The sequence below is a fragment of the Anser cygnoides genome, chromosome 33 (genome assembly GCF_040182565.1).
Source record: "Anser cygnoides isolate HZ-2024a breed goose chromosome 33, Taihu_goose_T2T_genome, whole genome shotgun sequence".
In the NCBI taxonomy this organism is placed as follows: Eukaryota; Metazoa; Chordata; class Aves; order Anseriformes; family Anatidae; genus Anser; species Anser cygnoides.
The window spans coordinates 406926-424122 of NC_089905.1; the positions used below are offsets into that span (position 1 = coordinate 406926).

General features: G+C 49.0%; 1 protein-coding gene across 5 annotated transcripts in view; it reads left to right on the forward strand.

The window, feature by feature from the left end:
* The first annotated feature begins 692 nt into the window (after positions 1-692).
* POGZ (pogo transposable element derived with ZNF domain) overlaps positions 693-17197 on the forward strand; it is a 35864-nt gene continuing 19359 nt past the window's right edge. For 3 of the 5 annotated variants that reach the window (XM_066986357.1, XM_066986359.1, XM_066986360.1), the window contains exons 1-2: positions 693-848; positions 11485-11609. In XM_066986357.1, coding sequence (XP_066842458.1) covers positions 11486-11609 — 124 coding nt within the window. In that variant the 5' untranslated portion in view covers positions 693-848; position 11485. Of the gene's footprint in view, positions 849-1428; positions 2812-11484; positions 11610-16913; positions 17128-17197 lie in introns of those variants that run through there. The other 2 variants (XM_048054600.2, XM_048054603.2) reach the window with 2 other exon arrangements.

Here is a 17197-nt window from a genome sequence, read left to right on the forward strand (position 1 = left end):
GGCGCCGAGACGACGCCACGACAACGCCGCCCGCCGGTGGCCGAGACCCCCCCGCGGCCTCCACGGCCCGGCTGCCGCTGCCCGCAGGCGCTGCCGGCGACCGCGCCGCGCGCCGAGGGCCGGTGACGGCCCCCGCGGGCCCCAGCGAGGCCGGGCCGCAGCGGGCGGGGGCGGCCCCGCAGGGGGCCGCGGGCGAGGCCCCGGGAGGCCGCCCCGAGGGCAGGCGGGGCGGGGCCGCGGGGCCTCGAGGCCGCGCCGGGGCCTCGCGCACGGCCGGGGGGGCGCAGCCCCGGGCCGCCCCCGCCGAGCCCGGGGGGAGCCGCGCGGCCCCGGCCCTCGCGCCGACCTCGGCAGGGCCCGGCGAGGAGGAGGCGGTGCCGGCCTGCGCGTGACGTCACCGCGCGGCGCGCCAATCCGCGCGGCGCCTCGCGGCCCAGGAGGAAATGACGTCACCGTATCCCTCCGCCGGCCAGGTCCCCTTTTTGTGTGTGTGTGTGTGCGCGCGGCGCGCTGTGTCCGTCCGCCCGCCGGGTGCCCGCCCGCCGCGCGGGCTCTGTTCCCTCTCGTGACGAGCGGGGGGGGGGGGGGGGGAGCGGGGGGGGGGGGCGCGAGGCGCGGAGCCGCCCCCTGCGCGCGCACGGCGAGAGGCCGGGGCCAGCGGCAGCGCCGCCCGCTCCCGCTCCTCCTCCTCCTCCTCCTCCCCCTCAGCATCGCGCCCCGGGCCCGCCGCCCATGCCACCTGCCCTCCGCTGCCGCTCCCCGGGCCGGGCCAGCGGCGCAGCGCGGGGGGGCCGCGGGCCGCCCTAGGAGCGAGGCGGCGGCGGCAGAGCGCGGAGCGGGCGCGGAAGGTGAGGAGCGGGGCGGAGCGGAGCGGCGGCGGCCCGTTATGTGAGGAGGGGGTGGCGGGGGGGGGGGGGCGGCCGCTGGAACCGGCTGGAACCGCCCGGGGCTGGGGGAGAGGGGAGGGGAGCGGGGGGCGGCGGCCGGGCCAGCCCGCGCCGTACACAAAGCGGCCTCGCGACGGGAGCGCGGCGGCGGCGAGAGGCGGAGGAGGGGGGGGGGGTGGGGGGGGGCAGGGCTCGGCCGCCGAGGCGGGGGCCGGGGAGGAGCCGCCGCGGGTCCCGGAGCGCGGCGCCGCCGCCGCTCGGCCGGGGGCAGGCGGAGGGATCCGCACACACCCCCTCACGGGGGGGGGGGGAGGCGGTGAGGCGGCACCGGCGGCGGCTCCCTCCGCCCGCAGCCCCCTTCCCCGGCGCCCGCCCCCGCCACACGCCGGTGCCCGTCCCCCGGGGGAGGGGGGGCCCGGCCTCGTCCCCACCCCCCCCCGGCCCGGCCTCCCCCGGCCCGGCGGGCGCTGGGTGGGCGCCATGTTGGGCACGGGGATTATTTTTCTCTCCCTTTCTCAGCAGCCACAATAAACTGAGGACGGGGCCGGCGGCGCTGCCCCGGGGGAGCGGCCTCGGCGCCCTCCCGAGGGGGCTTCCCGGCCCCGGTGGGCCCCGCCCGCCCCGCCGGGGGCTGAGAGCCCCCCGCTCCCTGTCCCCCCGCCCCCGCGGGTCGCTGTGGCGCTGGGGACGCCCGGGCTGGTGACAGGAGCGGTGTCACCACTGCCCGGGGCCTGCGTCCCCCTGTCCCCAGTGGAACGGGCTCATCCCGAGCGCATCCCGGTACACGGAGCGGGGAACCGTGCTTTGCCCGGGCTCGTGGGCCTGTTCCCCATGGCTCCTGGCCGGCCCCGGCCCCTTCAGCGACGTGATGCCGGGGACGTGGTGCGCGGCGAGCCCCCGGCCTGCCTGCCCCGTCGCTGGCACCGCGCGGTGCTGCCCAGCACGCCGGCAGCCGGCTCCTCTCAGGAAGAGTCGGGTTCACGGCAGGACTTCGTGCAGAGCGCCCCTGGCCCCGGGTGCTGAAAGCCAGGCGTGGGCATCGGAAGGAGCCAGGTGCTGTTTTGCCCGGCCCTTGCCGTGGTCCTGCTCCTAGGTAGCTGGGGAACCCAGGCATCCTGGCTCCCCGTGCCTTCCCCTGCTCTGTGGTGTGGCGCGGAGACAAGGGAGAGGCAGGGATCCCGCTGCCCAACACCCTTGCAGAAAACACGCCACACATGACAACACACACAGCTTTATTTTTATTAACTTGGCAGCAGTTGCAGCTGTCACCGAGGCATACCAAATGGGGCACGAGTGAGGGAGCGGAAGAGGGGGTAGAGGATGGGGGAATCTGTTGCTCCTTTTAGGAAACGCTCTGTGAGGATACACAAATTCTGCGTCTTCCCTACCTTGGATCTCACCGTATACTGTCTGGTAGCCTGAGGTTGCTGCAGATGTCAAGCTTCATCCTTGAATGTGAAGCCTAGCTTACTGCATGCACGTATTTATTTATTTTTCCCTCTGGTTGTGCGCTTACTAGCGTAAGGAAGGCCGTAGTTCTGTGGGGCTGCCCACCCAGACAGCTCGCTCCCCGTTTCCACTCGAAGCTCTGTCTGGGCGTGGGGTTCTGCACGTGTTGCTTACAGTCGGTCGTGTGTTTGTGGCTAGGTACAGTTACCTTGTTTGTGTGCAGGATCCCACAGCTGCTCAGATACTGTCAGAGACCCTGCAACTGTCTCCGCTCAAGTGGACCTGCTTCCACAGCGCAGCGAGCGGAGCACGCCGCGTGTCTCCTCCCAAACGAGAAGTTTGCAGGAAAGCTGCAGACCTGCTCTTGGACCCTCGAAGGCCAGGCCTGCAGCTTGAAGGCAGTCGTTAAGCTGGTCTGCAGAGACAAATAGCAGAAAGCAGTTTGTGTTCATCACTCTGCAGTTCAAACTTTAAGGTAGATAACAGTTGTTAAAATTGACTGTGTAATAATAGATTCTAATTAGTCGGCATCGCACACATCAAAGCCTTTAATAAAATGGAGGATTTTAAATGATAGCATTCATAGAAAACTTAATATGCCTTTTGAAATTATTTCAGTACCCAGCAAAGCCAAGTCAACCACATCAGTCAACAGAAAGTAAACTCACCTTGCTCTGAAGGAGGTGGCTGTTGAACTCTGGCATTCAACTCGCACAGCTCCTTTCACCTGCTCTCTCACGTCGGAGGTGTTGCTCATGATGAATAGCCGTATAAACAGTAATGAAAACATCATCCAATATTTTCATCACTTAGATTGTATCAGTTTAAAGCTGTGCCAGTTATTTGTTATAAGCCACGGAAGAGCATTATCTTTCTTTCAGGGAAGGGATTGCAGCATGTCTTGACAGCAGAAACCTTTATCGTAGGATTCATTTGCATTTAATGTAACTTCATCAGGTTTCTTGGTTCTTAAGGAGTTACGAGATGTTCCTTGCCACTGAGTGCGCGTTATTAAAAGTGAGTTTGAAAAACAAGCAACAAGAAAGGAACTCCGAGACTGCGTGTTCACCGAGGTTAAGACAAAATGGAGAGAAGTGAGCATTCAGAAGGAGAACTTGGACGAGAGAAGTTGATTTGTATGTTAATTCTTGTCTTGGAGTGCATCGAATCATCTCAAGCTTGTTTGTGGGTCTCTTAAAGGCAGATCCTCAATTTTATATTTTAGATTTTCGTCTCTGGACTGTCAGGGTAGAGGTGGTTTTATAGCAAGTGGTGAAGAAAATTTAAGTGTCAATTAATTCTCTAATATGTATTTTTCATGTCAGTGTTTTCCCTTAGGAAACTCCTTAGGGAGTCAGGGGAGAGGATTGATAGCATTAAAACCATGCCACAATTAAATCTCCATTAGCAAACCTAGACTGGCATAAAAACCGACAACCCTTCGGCCAGAAGGATGAACAAAGTTCATACGTTTGGTGCCAGAATGTGATGTTCTGGGGCACGGTTTGCGCGTAGCTTCCCTGCCTTTTGCTACAGGCTGGAAGCGCTGCATTTCCTGCGGCTCGGTGGTGCCGGTGGGGTGCAGTTTGCCCTGGGGGTACGCCTGCTCCCCCCGCACGCCTGCTCCCCAGGCCACCACGCTGCTGAGGCTGCTGCAGAGATTCCCCGTGCAGGGGTGTCTCAGGGGCTCACGCTTTGTTCTCTGGCTCCTTTGTGCCAGCTCTGCCCCAAACTGCTGCGTCGCCACACGCAGCACCGCTGGGTGAGGTGGGGGCTTTGGGGGTGCCTACAAGAGTCACCTTGGTGCTGAAATTGAAGTTAGCACGGAGTCGTGTGCTGCTGGGAGGTGCGAGACCCATCTGTGAAGTTGCGGAGGTATCTCCTCATTGTTTCCTCAACTTTTCTTCGGTCCTTCGTCACAAATAGTCGGCTGTGAGCGTGGGTTCCCCGCTGGAGTCAGTTGAAACTTTTTTTCTTTTAAAAAGTAGTAGTTTGGTAATGTTAACGTGCTACTGGCTGGATTGATTGTCGCTGCGTACTTGGTTGTGTTTACGTTGTCAATTCACATGAATTTATATTCCTTTTTTGAAGACATATTTGTGACTGGAGCTCTAGGATTTGGCCCGGATTGGCAGTACCCGTTACGGCTGGCATGGCTGTTGCTAGAACGACTTAATGTGCTCCCCGTTCTGCGATGGTCGGGGTACAGGCGCGTTTGAATCGTGAGTTTGCTGAATTTGTTCCCACCTGGAGAAGGGCAGCGCGCCCCACCGAGGTCGTGCCCCAGGTCGGAGCCGGGGTTCCCTGCTCCCCGAATCTGCGTTTGGTCTGAGCAGACCCTTCCTTCCGCTCTCCCGTCGGTGAAGCTGGCGGCTGTGCTGGCACTTCTGTAGGCAGCCTCTGTCCCTCCGGGAGAGTGCTCCCTGTCCCTCCCGGTGGTTCCGCCTTTAAACAAAATTCCTCCTTTTGCTTTACCAAGTTACCTGTGTTAACGGAGCGCGTGTTTACTTCTGACCCGCTAGCGTGCCCTTAAGACTGATTGTGCTGCAGATGATTTCACCCAGTAGGCAGAAATTGGGCCACCAGCAGTGCCCTGACAAGTACTGATTTATTTATACTTTTTTTTTTTAATTAAAAGCCTTAGAAAGTGAAGCTTCCATAGCAAGAATAGCGCATCCCATCATGCGAATTTTGAAGAACGCTGTGAACGAGTCATTAATTTGAAGTCCTTTTTAAAAGAAGTGTGTGTGTATATACAGCATATGTATGTCATAACTTGTTTGCTTTGTGTCAAATAATATCAAGCTGTGAATGAAACTGTAAATATATAACCACACATCTTTTAGAGATCACTTCAATGAGACACAGCTGCCTTATTCTGCAGCTGTCAAGTAAAACCTGCTATCCACAGGTGCTTTAGATAATAGAAAACATTTGGGCCCTGATTCTCTCCACTTACACTGCTGCAAGTCAGTGAATTTACGAGTCAAACCCTACGGAATGGAAGCTGAGTCCTTTGTTTGCCACCTCACTTCGGTGGAGAAACTAGATTAAGTATTTATTTTGTTTTTTTGTGGGTTTGGGGAGCTTGAAAATGCCAGTGGTGTTTTAAACCAGACTACAGTGTTTTGTGTTTCCTACCTGTTCAGTCATTTTGTCTTGAGAATACAACAGCAGCCTCTAGGGATTCTGGCTGGTACCTTTCTGACTATATTAAAGTGGTTCGTTGGTAAATAAATGCGAGTGGATCTTAGACCTGATTCCAGATTTTGGTTGAAACGACGAGGGAGTTGGGTAGCTTTTTTGGCAGTGAAGCACAGGGGAAAAGAAAAGGATTTCTCATGATGGGGTAATCTGTTTGGCTGTATGGGAATAAAAATTCTTTCTTGTTGGGCTTCCCTTGGTAAAGGTAATCACTTTGATCAGAAGACGTAATCAGGTGCCAGCCTTTTAATGCAGGACTGAATGGCTGGTGGCTTTCTCCCCCCCTATATCGCAACAATGAGCGTGGACCACGTCAGCTGACAAAAAATGAAGGGTTTATATCTTGCAGTCGTGCCGGTTATTTGTGTAGAGCTAATATATGTTGGCTCTTCCCCTGAAGGTCTTCTCCCGTTTTCCAACTAAAAGGGAGAGAAAATACCTTTCAGTCTTCAGGGCTCTATTTCTTGCAGCGTGTCTAGAACACTTTGTAATTTTTTTCTCATTTTTTTGGCATCCATATTTTCAACCGAGCATCTGCCAACTATGTGCTGAAAAGCTAAATGTAGAGTATTTATCATTGGGCTTAATCATTTTATTGAGCAAAGGCTTCTTACATACAGAAATATTCAAGATCAAAGCTTTGAAAAACAAAGCTGTTACATTATAGAAGAGAGGAGACATTTTCTTAGTTCGGTTGATAAGAACAGATGAAATACTATGCGCATAATGTGAGTTAGTGTCAAAAGAAGCTTGTAACTACAGTCTCTTTAGCATTTTGTCTTTGCATCTTCTGAATAATTATGAGGTGTTGAATAATATATTTTTACAATCTGTGCGAAGACTTCCTCTGTAGTTTTAGCCTTCCTGGGTAGACATATGTGCACGCTTTAATTAATAGATCAGGTTATTTATCCCGGCTATTTATAGGCTGCCCATCACTATAGTATTAAGGCAGTGTTACTTGTCTGGCGTGGAGTAATATGATTCCAGACAAATAGCACTGTTGTGAGCGCCACCGGTTTTGCCAGCTAAGAGCAGCTTTGTCCTAGAAGCTTCACGGAGAAATTTCTTTCTAGATGTTTCTGTGAAGCACAAATATTGAAAATCATAAATATGTAGTTATTGATCGGTTGTGGCGGGCACCCATTTGAGATCTTTGTATGCATCTCCTAGGAGATCTTGCTTGTTTTTGATAAGATTTTGTAATTTAAAAAAAAAAAGTTTATGTTAACAGGCAAAGAAAATAAGATTTAAGGCTCTTGGATTCCTGCTTTCCTCTGCTAAGCAGATTTCCAGCATAAACCTCTATTTCAGAGCTTTATTTCTAGGAGTCTGTTTTCGTGTAATTTGTCATCCAAAAAATGATTTTTTTTTTTTCTTAAACTGGAGGAAGTTTGGGTTTTTGTTCAATGAAGTGAATGAGGGCTGGGCACCTCTTTATTTCTGACTAAGCCCCTCGTTCTTGTAAGAAGCTTTGGCGAGTCACTTCGTTCCACTGAACTCTGCTTTCCACCCGTAAAATGTGGTTAATGCAGTTTTCTGTCCGCTGCAGTTTTTATGTAAATAAAGAAGCTCGCGGGGTCTTTGGAGCATGCAGGTACGGGGTGCTGTGCAGAATGTGAGCTTTCTTAAGCTTCATGTAGCACACTTGGTTAATTGCATTTTGGGATTATTACAGGACGTTTTGCTTTTTCTTAATTAATTTTATTTGACAAGAGATTAGGTTTTTTTGTAAACAGCTATGGCTATTCTTTTATTCTCGTGGATCACAAGAAGTTTACAAAGTAGGCTAATTTTAGGCATACGTTTCAGTGAAAAATTGTGCTCTCTGCTGTATTTATAAGCAGCAATTTGAATACGTTAAGTTGGGGTAATTCGGTGTGTGTGCTATATTTATTAATAACGCTTTGTGTATTCAGCAAGATGAAAAGAATTAACTGTTTGGAGAATTGTTTCCTCTAGCAAAAGCCTCAGTGACACGAAGTGCCGAAACGTGCTCGCTGTTTTGTAGCGATGCAGAAATATCCAGTAACACTCGTGCGGTTCATGAGCTACACGGTGCTGTGGGAAAACGGGCCTGGAAGCGTCCCCAGGAAGACACCGAACCCACCCTGCCTCCTTGATGCTATATACACCGATTTTCTTGGTGTCCAGCTTGGAATCTTCTGTTCTTCACGTTGAGCCCCTCGTGTCTTGGTTCTGTCACGGATGTGGAGAACACGTCTCTTCCATCTGCTTTGTGCTAGCCTGTCACGTCCATGAAGAAGATTTGCGCTTCGTTAGCTCTTCTGTAGGTTAAACCACCCCGGGTCCTTCCATTGTTCCTTGAAGACCACGTTTCCCGGGCCTGATTGCTTCTGTAGCTCTCTGGCTGGTGCACGTCCGTCTCGGCGTCGCCTGCAGGTAGCACGTGCAACGCTCAGCCTCGCCGTTTGGCGCAGAGCCGTTCACTTCCCTTCGCCTGCTTGGCGAGCCTGAGCCGTCGCTGGATTTCCCTCAGCTCCAAACGCCTGCCAGGGCCAGGAAGGTGATAAAGGCAAGGAGAAAACAGCCACGGAGATGTGCTTGTGCCCTGGAGGGAGCGTCAGAGCGGGGAAGGCGTATATGGAAGGAGCCGGGTCGCTTGAAGTTCTTGAGGAACAGCGTGTTTTAGGTTAAAAGTTGGCTGAAAAGGACTTGGAGTGGTGAGAAGAGAGATTCTCTCTTGTTCTACCCGGGCTCAAAGAAACATGATTCTTTATATCTTCCTTGATGTATGTTTGTAGTGACAGAGATACAAAGAAGTAGGTACTTCTCTACAAAGGTTGCTTCCCGACAGCTGAACGAGCCTGCAAACACCTTCAACTTGCGCAGTCTTTTTAGGTAGTCCCTGTCATCCCCAAGAAAGAGTAGGAAAGGTGATTTCAGTATGAGTAAGTTATCTGTAAGATGGGTTGGACTTTGAGGGCTTGTTGTCTTCTGTTAAAGGCCTTCATAAAGGAAGGGCAAATTGAGTTTCGTAGAGATCACAAGTGAAATTATACAGAAGGGTTTTATTTACTGTATTGTGTAAGTTTCTTCCCCAAAATACACAAAACTGTGAGGCATGCGGATAGCTGCATTGAACTTATTCCCACACTGCCAGTTGGAAATGCAGGCATAAAGCAGTTCGGTTAAAAGAGCTGCTGCTTTGTGTCTGTGTAGAAGTAACGGCAGTACTAGGCGTTCACAGCTGTACGAGTAATACGATGAATTATCTTTGCTGTTTATTGACATGAAGAGTGAGGAGGAGGAGATCAGCTATTGAACGTGAGTGGTGTGATGGGTTTCCTTTAAATATAGTTCTTTATATTATTCTTAAAACAAATATTAATGTGCTTCAGAATTAAAAGTGGTGAGTGAGAATTATGTGTATTAGGATAACCAGGCGTAGAACTAAAACGAGCATTTCCTAGCGAAACACCATCGTACGACTACAGCATAACAATATGAGCTCTACAAATCCTTTTCAGGCAAGTAGAGCACAGAAAAATGGCAGTCTAAGAGGTTGTCTGTATTACAGGGAAAGCAGGGAACTGCATATGCTGCTTTGGAAAAAGTGCTAGCAGTGTGAATTTGGCAAACAGGAACAAGTGCTTACGATTCTTGTGTGTCTCAGACCTACCTGCTTTAGACAGTTGCTTCAGGTTTTGGTGAAATTTTGTTTTGATTTAATTTTGTATTGTGGGAAATTTGTGATGCTTGTGGCTTTGTTTTGCAGCTATTATATAGCACAACACAAAAAAATCAAAGATTGCACTTGCACAGAGTGGCTGCGCACAGTCTTAACAGCCACTCCTGTAAATCCTCGCTCTAGAGTGATTTACAAACCGATGCTTGTAACAGGTTCGGTGGTTTTTTGGGGGATAAGGTGGACATAGCTTAATTATATGAGACTTAAATTTAATCGTTCTATGATGACTTAATCCAGTTTGTATTTTGGGACTCTTTCTATCCCAGGTTTTCAGCAGTGAGTTAATAAATATTATTTTGTGTTGAAGCCTTCTGGTCAGCACTCTTTTCTGTGGCTATTTGAAAACACAGATTGTCTGCAAATGAGTTGGATTGTTTTCTTGCTTGTCCCTTATTATAAGCTGTTTATTTTGGCCAGTATGTGTCAGAACATTCCTCATCAGATTTTTATGGCTGTCAAATGGTAGTAGAGAAGACAAAATGCAATAACAGCTTCTTTTGCCACCAAAAATGTGATCAAGAAGAGCAGAATCCCTTCTAGACATGTTTATTCCCACTCCCTTGCAGCACAGAACGGCCACTTGTTCCACTCTCTGTCCTCCCTAGTGGTTTATGGCAGGTGGAAGGAAATGATTCTTTTTTTGCTCTAGCCCAGGTAGGAGAACAGGAAATCCATTTTTTGTGGTATCTTATTATAATCATTAGTTCCTTTAAAAATGCAGTTGAACTTCTGGATGTAGTTACATTGGTTAAAGACTCCTAAATGTGTTATTAAGGAGAATTAGAACTTTGCGTAAGCATTATTTGTGAAGTTTGGAAACAGCCAAATCCTGAAACGGTGCAAAATTAGGTCTGTAAGAAAGCTGCTGTAAGCCGCTTGGCTCAGTGGCTTGCAGGTTGTCAAAGTGTGATTGGAAATGGCTCCACTGATTCGATGTCAGTAGTATTCGAAAAGTCAGCTGTTTGGAGAACTCCAGTGGTAACCGTCCCTCTGAGAAGAGCTTCTGTAGGACACTTGAGACGACTGATCGTTGTGAATCTCCTTGGTTTTAATTCTGGCTGGATGCTCTGAATGTTTAATAGAGATCTTGGCATTAAGCACATACACATTTACATTTCATTGAGGCCTGGATTAGATGCAGCCCCAGGAGAAAATACTTGACTTTTGCTGTAGGCAGATCTATAAAAACTTCTGTTCTGGGTGCCGTGGTGCCCAGAAAAGCAAACAAAATTGGAAGGTGTGTAAATAGCGGAGCAAAAGGTAACACTGAGAATTGCAATGTTATAACATCGTTATATTAGCAGTGATACACCCCTCAGTTATCTAATTACCTTTGTTGCTGCATCCCTATGTCTCAAAAGGCCGTAGCAGCAATAAAAGTGTTAGAGATGGGTGGCAAGAACGAAAGAGACAAAAAGCCTGGAGTTGTCATCGTCTGTCTTCCTCTAAATAAATACGTAAGAGTTACACCAAGTAATGAGTAGCGTGAAAAAGATGAACTGGGTACTTTACTCCAGGGATTCGTTTGAGTTGAAAGACAATAACTACGGGTCTAATTGCAGAAATTCCCTTTACTTTTTTCTTTTTCCCCTCTCTGAACTGATTTATAATCGTGTGTCAGGTTCCGGGCTGGTACAAGGAGATAAGCAGGGGACGGGGCTGGAGCAGCACGCAGGAGTTTGGGTACGCACGGGTTTGATCAGAACAGGAGTCCGAGGTTGGCTGTGGACTGTTCACGTGTTTGTGTGCACGTTTCTTACTCATTGAAGCTTGGATATTCAGTCTCTCATTTGAATGTTGGCAGTAATCCTAGAATATTCAAAACCATGAACAGAACAAAAACTACGACTCTTCTTTTTGAGTTATTTATTTAAAGGTACTGAGTTCTAGGGCAAGGAATTCTGCTTCTGAAGCTGTTAACTTAGCTGTGTCGTGCAGGAGAGGCAAAACCGCTGCAATGTTAGTTAAAACCAAGGGTTTGTTAAACAAACTTCATTGATTTTCATGAAAAGGAAGCACAGTCTATTAAAGTACGATGTGGAGTCATTTCTATAACCTGAGAAATAAATAGGAACCTGAAAATATGCAGCTCTTTTTTTTTTTTTTCCCTTTGGAATACTGGGAAATAAAAACATTATTGGTAATTCTGGCATTAGAGTTGTTCTTATAATGAGACTTTTGCTGCCTGAATGCAGCTACCCAATAAATGGCTTTCCTCTTTTCCCCTTGCAGGATGGCGGACACAGACCTTTTTATGGAATGTGAGGAGGAGGAGCTGGAGCCATGGCAGAAAATCAGTGATGTGATTGAAGATTCTGTTGTTGAGGATTATAACTCAGTTGATAAAACTGCTACGGGTAATTAACTATTTTAGTCTAGCATTATTCCAGTTACGGGTATTAAAGGGAAACGGCAGTGATTGGTTACATCCTATCCAGTAAGTAAGCTTGTTTGATAGCTAAAAAACCTGTTAATGAGTGATGTAACTATTTCAACATCTGTATTTGCATGTAACACTTGAGTCTGGTGCGTGGAAAAAAGAACGCTTACCCTAGTAATGTGTGTGGGTGAAGTAGACTGACATATTTAATAAATAAGCTTTTGTTTAGCCCTTTGAATTACTTTTTCTTGGTCTTTTGGTCAAGATCAAGCCAAGTGTCAGCCTGATATCTGGAACAGAGATGAGGCTACATCTTGTTGTAGGGATAACTGAGTCTGGTGATTCAGCACATCTCGTGTTCCTGGCCGCGGTGGTCCTAAACTCTGATCCGAGTGGAATCGTTCTTGGATTCCATGCCATGGAAGCGTGCTTGGTAGTCAGCGTTACTAACTTCTCGGCAGTCACTGTTCGTGGCTTGTGGATAATGCAGGGTGTTTGTGGAAGTATTCAACACCGGGGGCTTTGGAGAGCCAGTTGGTAACTGGAATTGCTAACTGGAGGTGAGCAGAATGTGGCTCTCTCTGCTTAGGGGAGGGTTTGCTACTCCTGCTGACTGCTGTCACCTGCTCGCTCTTGGTCTTCCTACAAGGAAAGATCTAGAAGGAGCCTGCTTTGATGAATAGTGTTTAGAGGTGCCAAGGTAGAAGGATGTTTGTAAGGAGAAAGTGATTCAGTCAGAGATGGATTGGAATGGGCATAAAACTAACAGTGGTCTGAGTAAGTTGAATTTCTCTTGCTTGTGCTGTTTGATAGAAAATACAGAGCTAAGGAAGCTGGATGTGACTATAGGTAACTGTCCAAAGCCAAACATTTTGTATTTTGTATTGTATTTCTTTTTGTTACAAACGGATTGCCTTGCTTCAATTCAGAAATAGCTTAAGCAGTCTCTGTGCATAACTTAATATACTGAAATATAAAGTGGGTTTAGGTCTCTTTGGGATTAGGGAGCTGTATAAATCTGCTTGTCTGACTCGCTTAAAAGTCATCACGTCGTTTGTGGTAAAATTTGATCAGACATTAGTAATGAGAAGTGTATCCATTTCAATAACGTATAGAACATTCTTGGAAGTGTCTTAAAAGTATCTTGCACTCCAAGTGTATTAGATGCCATCATATAATACACAGGTGATGAATATTTCATAGCTTTGCTAATAAAAGTAAACTGAGACAGATGTGCTAAATCAATTACAATTAATAAAGGCTTGGTGATGTTGGTGTGCTAGTTAGATTGAGTTACAAAAATATGATCATGACTACTGAAGTATATTGCTATTAGCAGATATTTTACTGGTGGAATACTTGGATACTCTTTTGACAACTTCAAATATGTCTCCATAAGATCTACTATCCAAATGATTCCCAGATCCAATTAAAACCAGCGGGATTTGTACAGGAATCTGATTTCCATAGGCCTGTGTCACATCTTGGATTTGAAAGGATTACACAATCACCACAGTCTTAAGAATTTTTTCCTTTAGTTTCTGTTATCTCAAAAGTAAGAGTCATGATAAGCTCTTGGCTTAGGAAACTAATTCAGAACTCCAGCATCTGCCTTGAAAACGTAGTGGGAGAGGCTGGATGAAGAAAGCAGGTTTTGTCTCCCTTCGCCAGCCCCTTGCTGCATGGTCTGAAGCCCGGCGTTCTCCCTGGCCTTGGGAGCGCTGGAGGTTCAGGAGGATCCTGTGTGCTGCTGTCCTGGTGCAGCTCTTCTAACGGCTCAGCTCCTTGCAGGCTTAGGAGCACCATTTCCCTGAAAAGCTACTATTGTGTTTCCAGGCTTTTATCCCTCTAGACGGTACTAGAGGAATGAAATCATCAGCGTAGCTACCTACAATTGTCTTCTGCTTATGTTATTCTGGACCACAACCAAAAATAGCGGTGGCTGTTGGGGGAATAACACCTTTGTTTCTTCTCTGTGGTTACAAACTTAGGCGGGTTGTTGCTTGGCATGACTCAGTCTGTTGCTTCCCATCGTCTTCTTTCTTTCGTGCCTCTCACAGCATCGTCTGCCGTCCCGTTACCAGCAGGCGCGACCCAAGGGGGTGTGGGCCGTCTGCTCGCCCCGCGCCTGTCGCTGCTGAAGGGACCGCGCTGTCTGCCACGTGCTGGCTCTGCACATTAGGGAGCATCGTAGGGCTGGTGGAGTTTCCTAAGTAATGTTTGGCCAGAGAACTGTGCTTTGATTCCTGGAAAAGTCGGAAAACCTCAGAGGTGCAGACTTGTCCACTTTGGAAGAGAGGTGGGAGGGCAGTGACCTTTACAGCCTCAAGACAGGGCCGCTTTCCAAATGTGTGGAGCTTCAGACTGGATGGCTTGGTCAGCTCTGGTAGGGTTGTTGAAACGGTATTCAGCACCACGGAGCCGAGTGGTTTAGAGTGAGTGTGGTGGTGGTGGTTGCATTTGGGGTTTGTTACCTGCTGCGGTGGAAGTGAGCTCTGGGGGCACTAGGAACATGCTGTCAATTGGCTGCGTGGCGATGTCCAGGAACACAGTGCTTTGTCCTTAACTTAGTGGTAGACTATTAGGTGCTTTGGTGTGAATTCTGTATGGTAAAATACAGAAACGTGCTTGTTTTTGGATATTCCTGGGGCGCTTCGGTTTTTATGGTGCAACTAATTCTCCTCCTGATGACATTGATGCAACAGGGGGTAGCTTGGCCCATTAACTTTAGGACCAACGCAAACAAAATTCTTCAGCCTGAAACATGGCCTTTTCTTTCTGGAGTAATGTGTGTGTTGAGCTGCTGCTGTCTCAGATGGCACAACTTGAACTTGCAGGAATCCTTGTGGGCTTGCAAGGATTTTGAGTGGTGAAGTGCCCCAGGGACATCTGTCACCTCTGCAGGTTTCGCTGGCCCGGTGACTGAGGGTCTGATCCCAGTTCAAGTTGTGACTATGTGGAATGCTCGCGAAATGAGCCATGTCTGGAATCATCCCAGCTTTCAGCAATCTGTTTTTTACGCTCATGGCTGTCGTCTTGCATTTTGTTTTACATTAATTAAAAAGACTTAAAAGCTGGAGCTGAAAAAGATCCATTCAATCTAACCATTCTCCCAGTGTAAGGTTTTGTTGGGTTTTGTTTTGTTTTTCCCATCTAGGATGAAATTCATTATGTGCCAGCCTGGAGACCTCAAGTTTATCATTTTTTTTAATTCTCCTCCCCAGATTCTCCTGAGGGGTATTAACAGTGCCACACACAAACTACCAGCTCACCTCTGAACAAACAGAAGTGCACAGTGGGCTGGATAGGGATGACCCCATGTCCAAAAATCAAGAAATAATATTTCAAAACTGGAGGTGGAAATATCTTTTAGCTATTTTTTCCATCTTCCTGAATTTCGTCTTCAGATTTTTTCCCTGCAGATTAGTTTTTCAGTGTCTCAAACTACTGGGACATGAAAGGAAAAATTACTGAAAGCTAAATATATTTGAAGTGACGCTCGGCCTAATTTTTTTCCTTAATTTCCTGCGATTGCTTTTAGCTATACCTGTATCCCACTCAAACCAGTTCTTTATTATGTTATGTATATGTGCACAGCTAGCTGGTATAACATATACGGCCGTCAGAAGCCACAGTGTCCTGGTATGTAGAAAAGCACTGTTGTTGTTGACAAGAAAATGAGCACATCACCCTGACAGCCTGACTTCTTTTTAATAATTCCACCATCAGATAAAAATAAAACTTACATTCCTGCAATTCTTTTCGCCACAAGAATCACAAAACGCTTTTTGTCCTGAAAGTATAGAAACTGTACCAGGAAATACCGCGCTTCCATCGATGGCAGCAAGTGCGCGAGGGCGTCTGGTTAAGTTGGGTCAGGATGGGAGATCGCAGAATCACAGACTTTAGGGATTGGAAGGGACCTCGAAAGATCATCCAGTCCAACCCCCCTGCCGGAGCAGGAGATGCGGGATTTTAGTCTTGTGCACGTGAGGGCCTGCGGCGGTGTGACAGGAGGCCTGCAGGGCCTGCTCTGCGTGCTGCCCGGGGCCCCCCTCTCCCTTAGACTAGACGTGAGTTTGTGTAACTTGTCTCTCGCTCTTGTTGGCCGAATTGCACACGTTGTCCACGCTGGGCTCAGACAGCCTGCCACCGAGGCGTCCGTGTTACGGCAGCTCATCTCGGCTTTGCTCCCTGTGCTCCCGTGTTTGAAGGGGGAGTCCCACGGCAGCGCTCCGCTGCGGGCTTTCTGCAGGCGGATTCGGAGAGCACGGAGCCATCCGAAGGTGCTTCTCCTCAGAGGGACGGAAGGCTCCGCAGGTACCTGGAGGTGTCTGTCAGTGCTCCCTTGGCTCGCGGGGAGCGCCCTGCTGGTCCGACCCCGCTTGGTGCCCACATCCTGCCTTAACGCCTAAACGATGTGTCTGTCTTAGTCCGTTTCTCCTGTCAGCACTGGCTGCTGCTGAAGGCCTTCCGTCCGAGACCAAAGTCGTCAAGGAACCGAGTCAGCCCAGGCTTGTTAGTCTACCCCTTGTAAGCCTGAGAGGGCCTCTTTTGATGCCTAATGGCCGAATTCAGAGTTTGGTGACACGCTGATGGCAATCCCATCCATTTATCCCTGATTTTGGTAGGGGTCGTGTTGCTCGTAGAGCCATGGTTGCTCTGTGGCAACAGCCTGGTGCACGAGACCTTTGCGGTCCTCATCGCAGCAGCAGGGCTGGTCTCTGAGGGGCTCACTGGGGCCCCCAGGGAGGGGACGCTGCTGCCAAGTGCCCCTTGTCTGGGGGCGGGGGGGGGGGGGGTCTGAGCATCAGACAAGGGGGCTTTGTCAGCCTGACCTCTCCTGTAAACAGGCAAGGTCCATCCGGTAAGAGTGGCTTCTCCTGTAGAGGAGAGCACCTCTGCTGTGCTTAGCTGGGAGAGGGAATACAGAAACTCTTCTGTATGTCTACTTCTGCCTTCCTGGTAGTGTGCTGGAAGTCAAGGAGCGGTTCAAGAGGTGGTGTAGGAGGAGGCCTAGGACTCGCAAGGATCGCTTGGTCCAGGACTAAATGGGCTGTTCAGGCATACCTCAGGAGGCTTGCTTCACCAACTGGCATTTAGCTCTAAGTCACCCTCCTCAAAGAAGCAAATTAAGCCATTTCCAGCGAGCTACTTGGAGAGTCATACGCTTGAGAGGCAGGAGGAGAAGAGAGAAGAACGTAATTTGTTCTTTTCCAGCAGCTGATTTCTGCCATGGTCTCCTCATTCTCCCTAGATGAAGTAGTGAATCTATGCACATCTGTCTTGGCCGGTGAGTTTAAAGTGTTCCAGGACCTGTGGAAACCTTACAGATCTCCTTGGAAACATTCTAAGAGAAGCACTGCACGCTCTTGGACATGCTACTCCAGAAGGCTTGTCATTCTCACTAATGAAAGTCTACAAAAACCTGGGGAAAAAATTGGTCATTCAGCTGTGTCCATCCTGGCCACATTGAAAAGAACCTGCAGTTTCTGGTAAGGAATTAGAGTGTTTCTATATGCTTCTGCTATTGTTTTGTCTAGTAATTAATAGCATTTCGGGAGA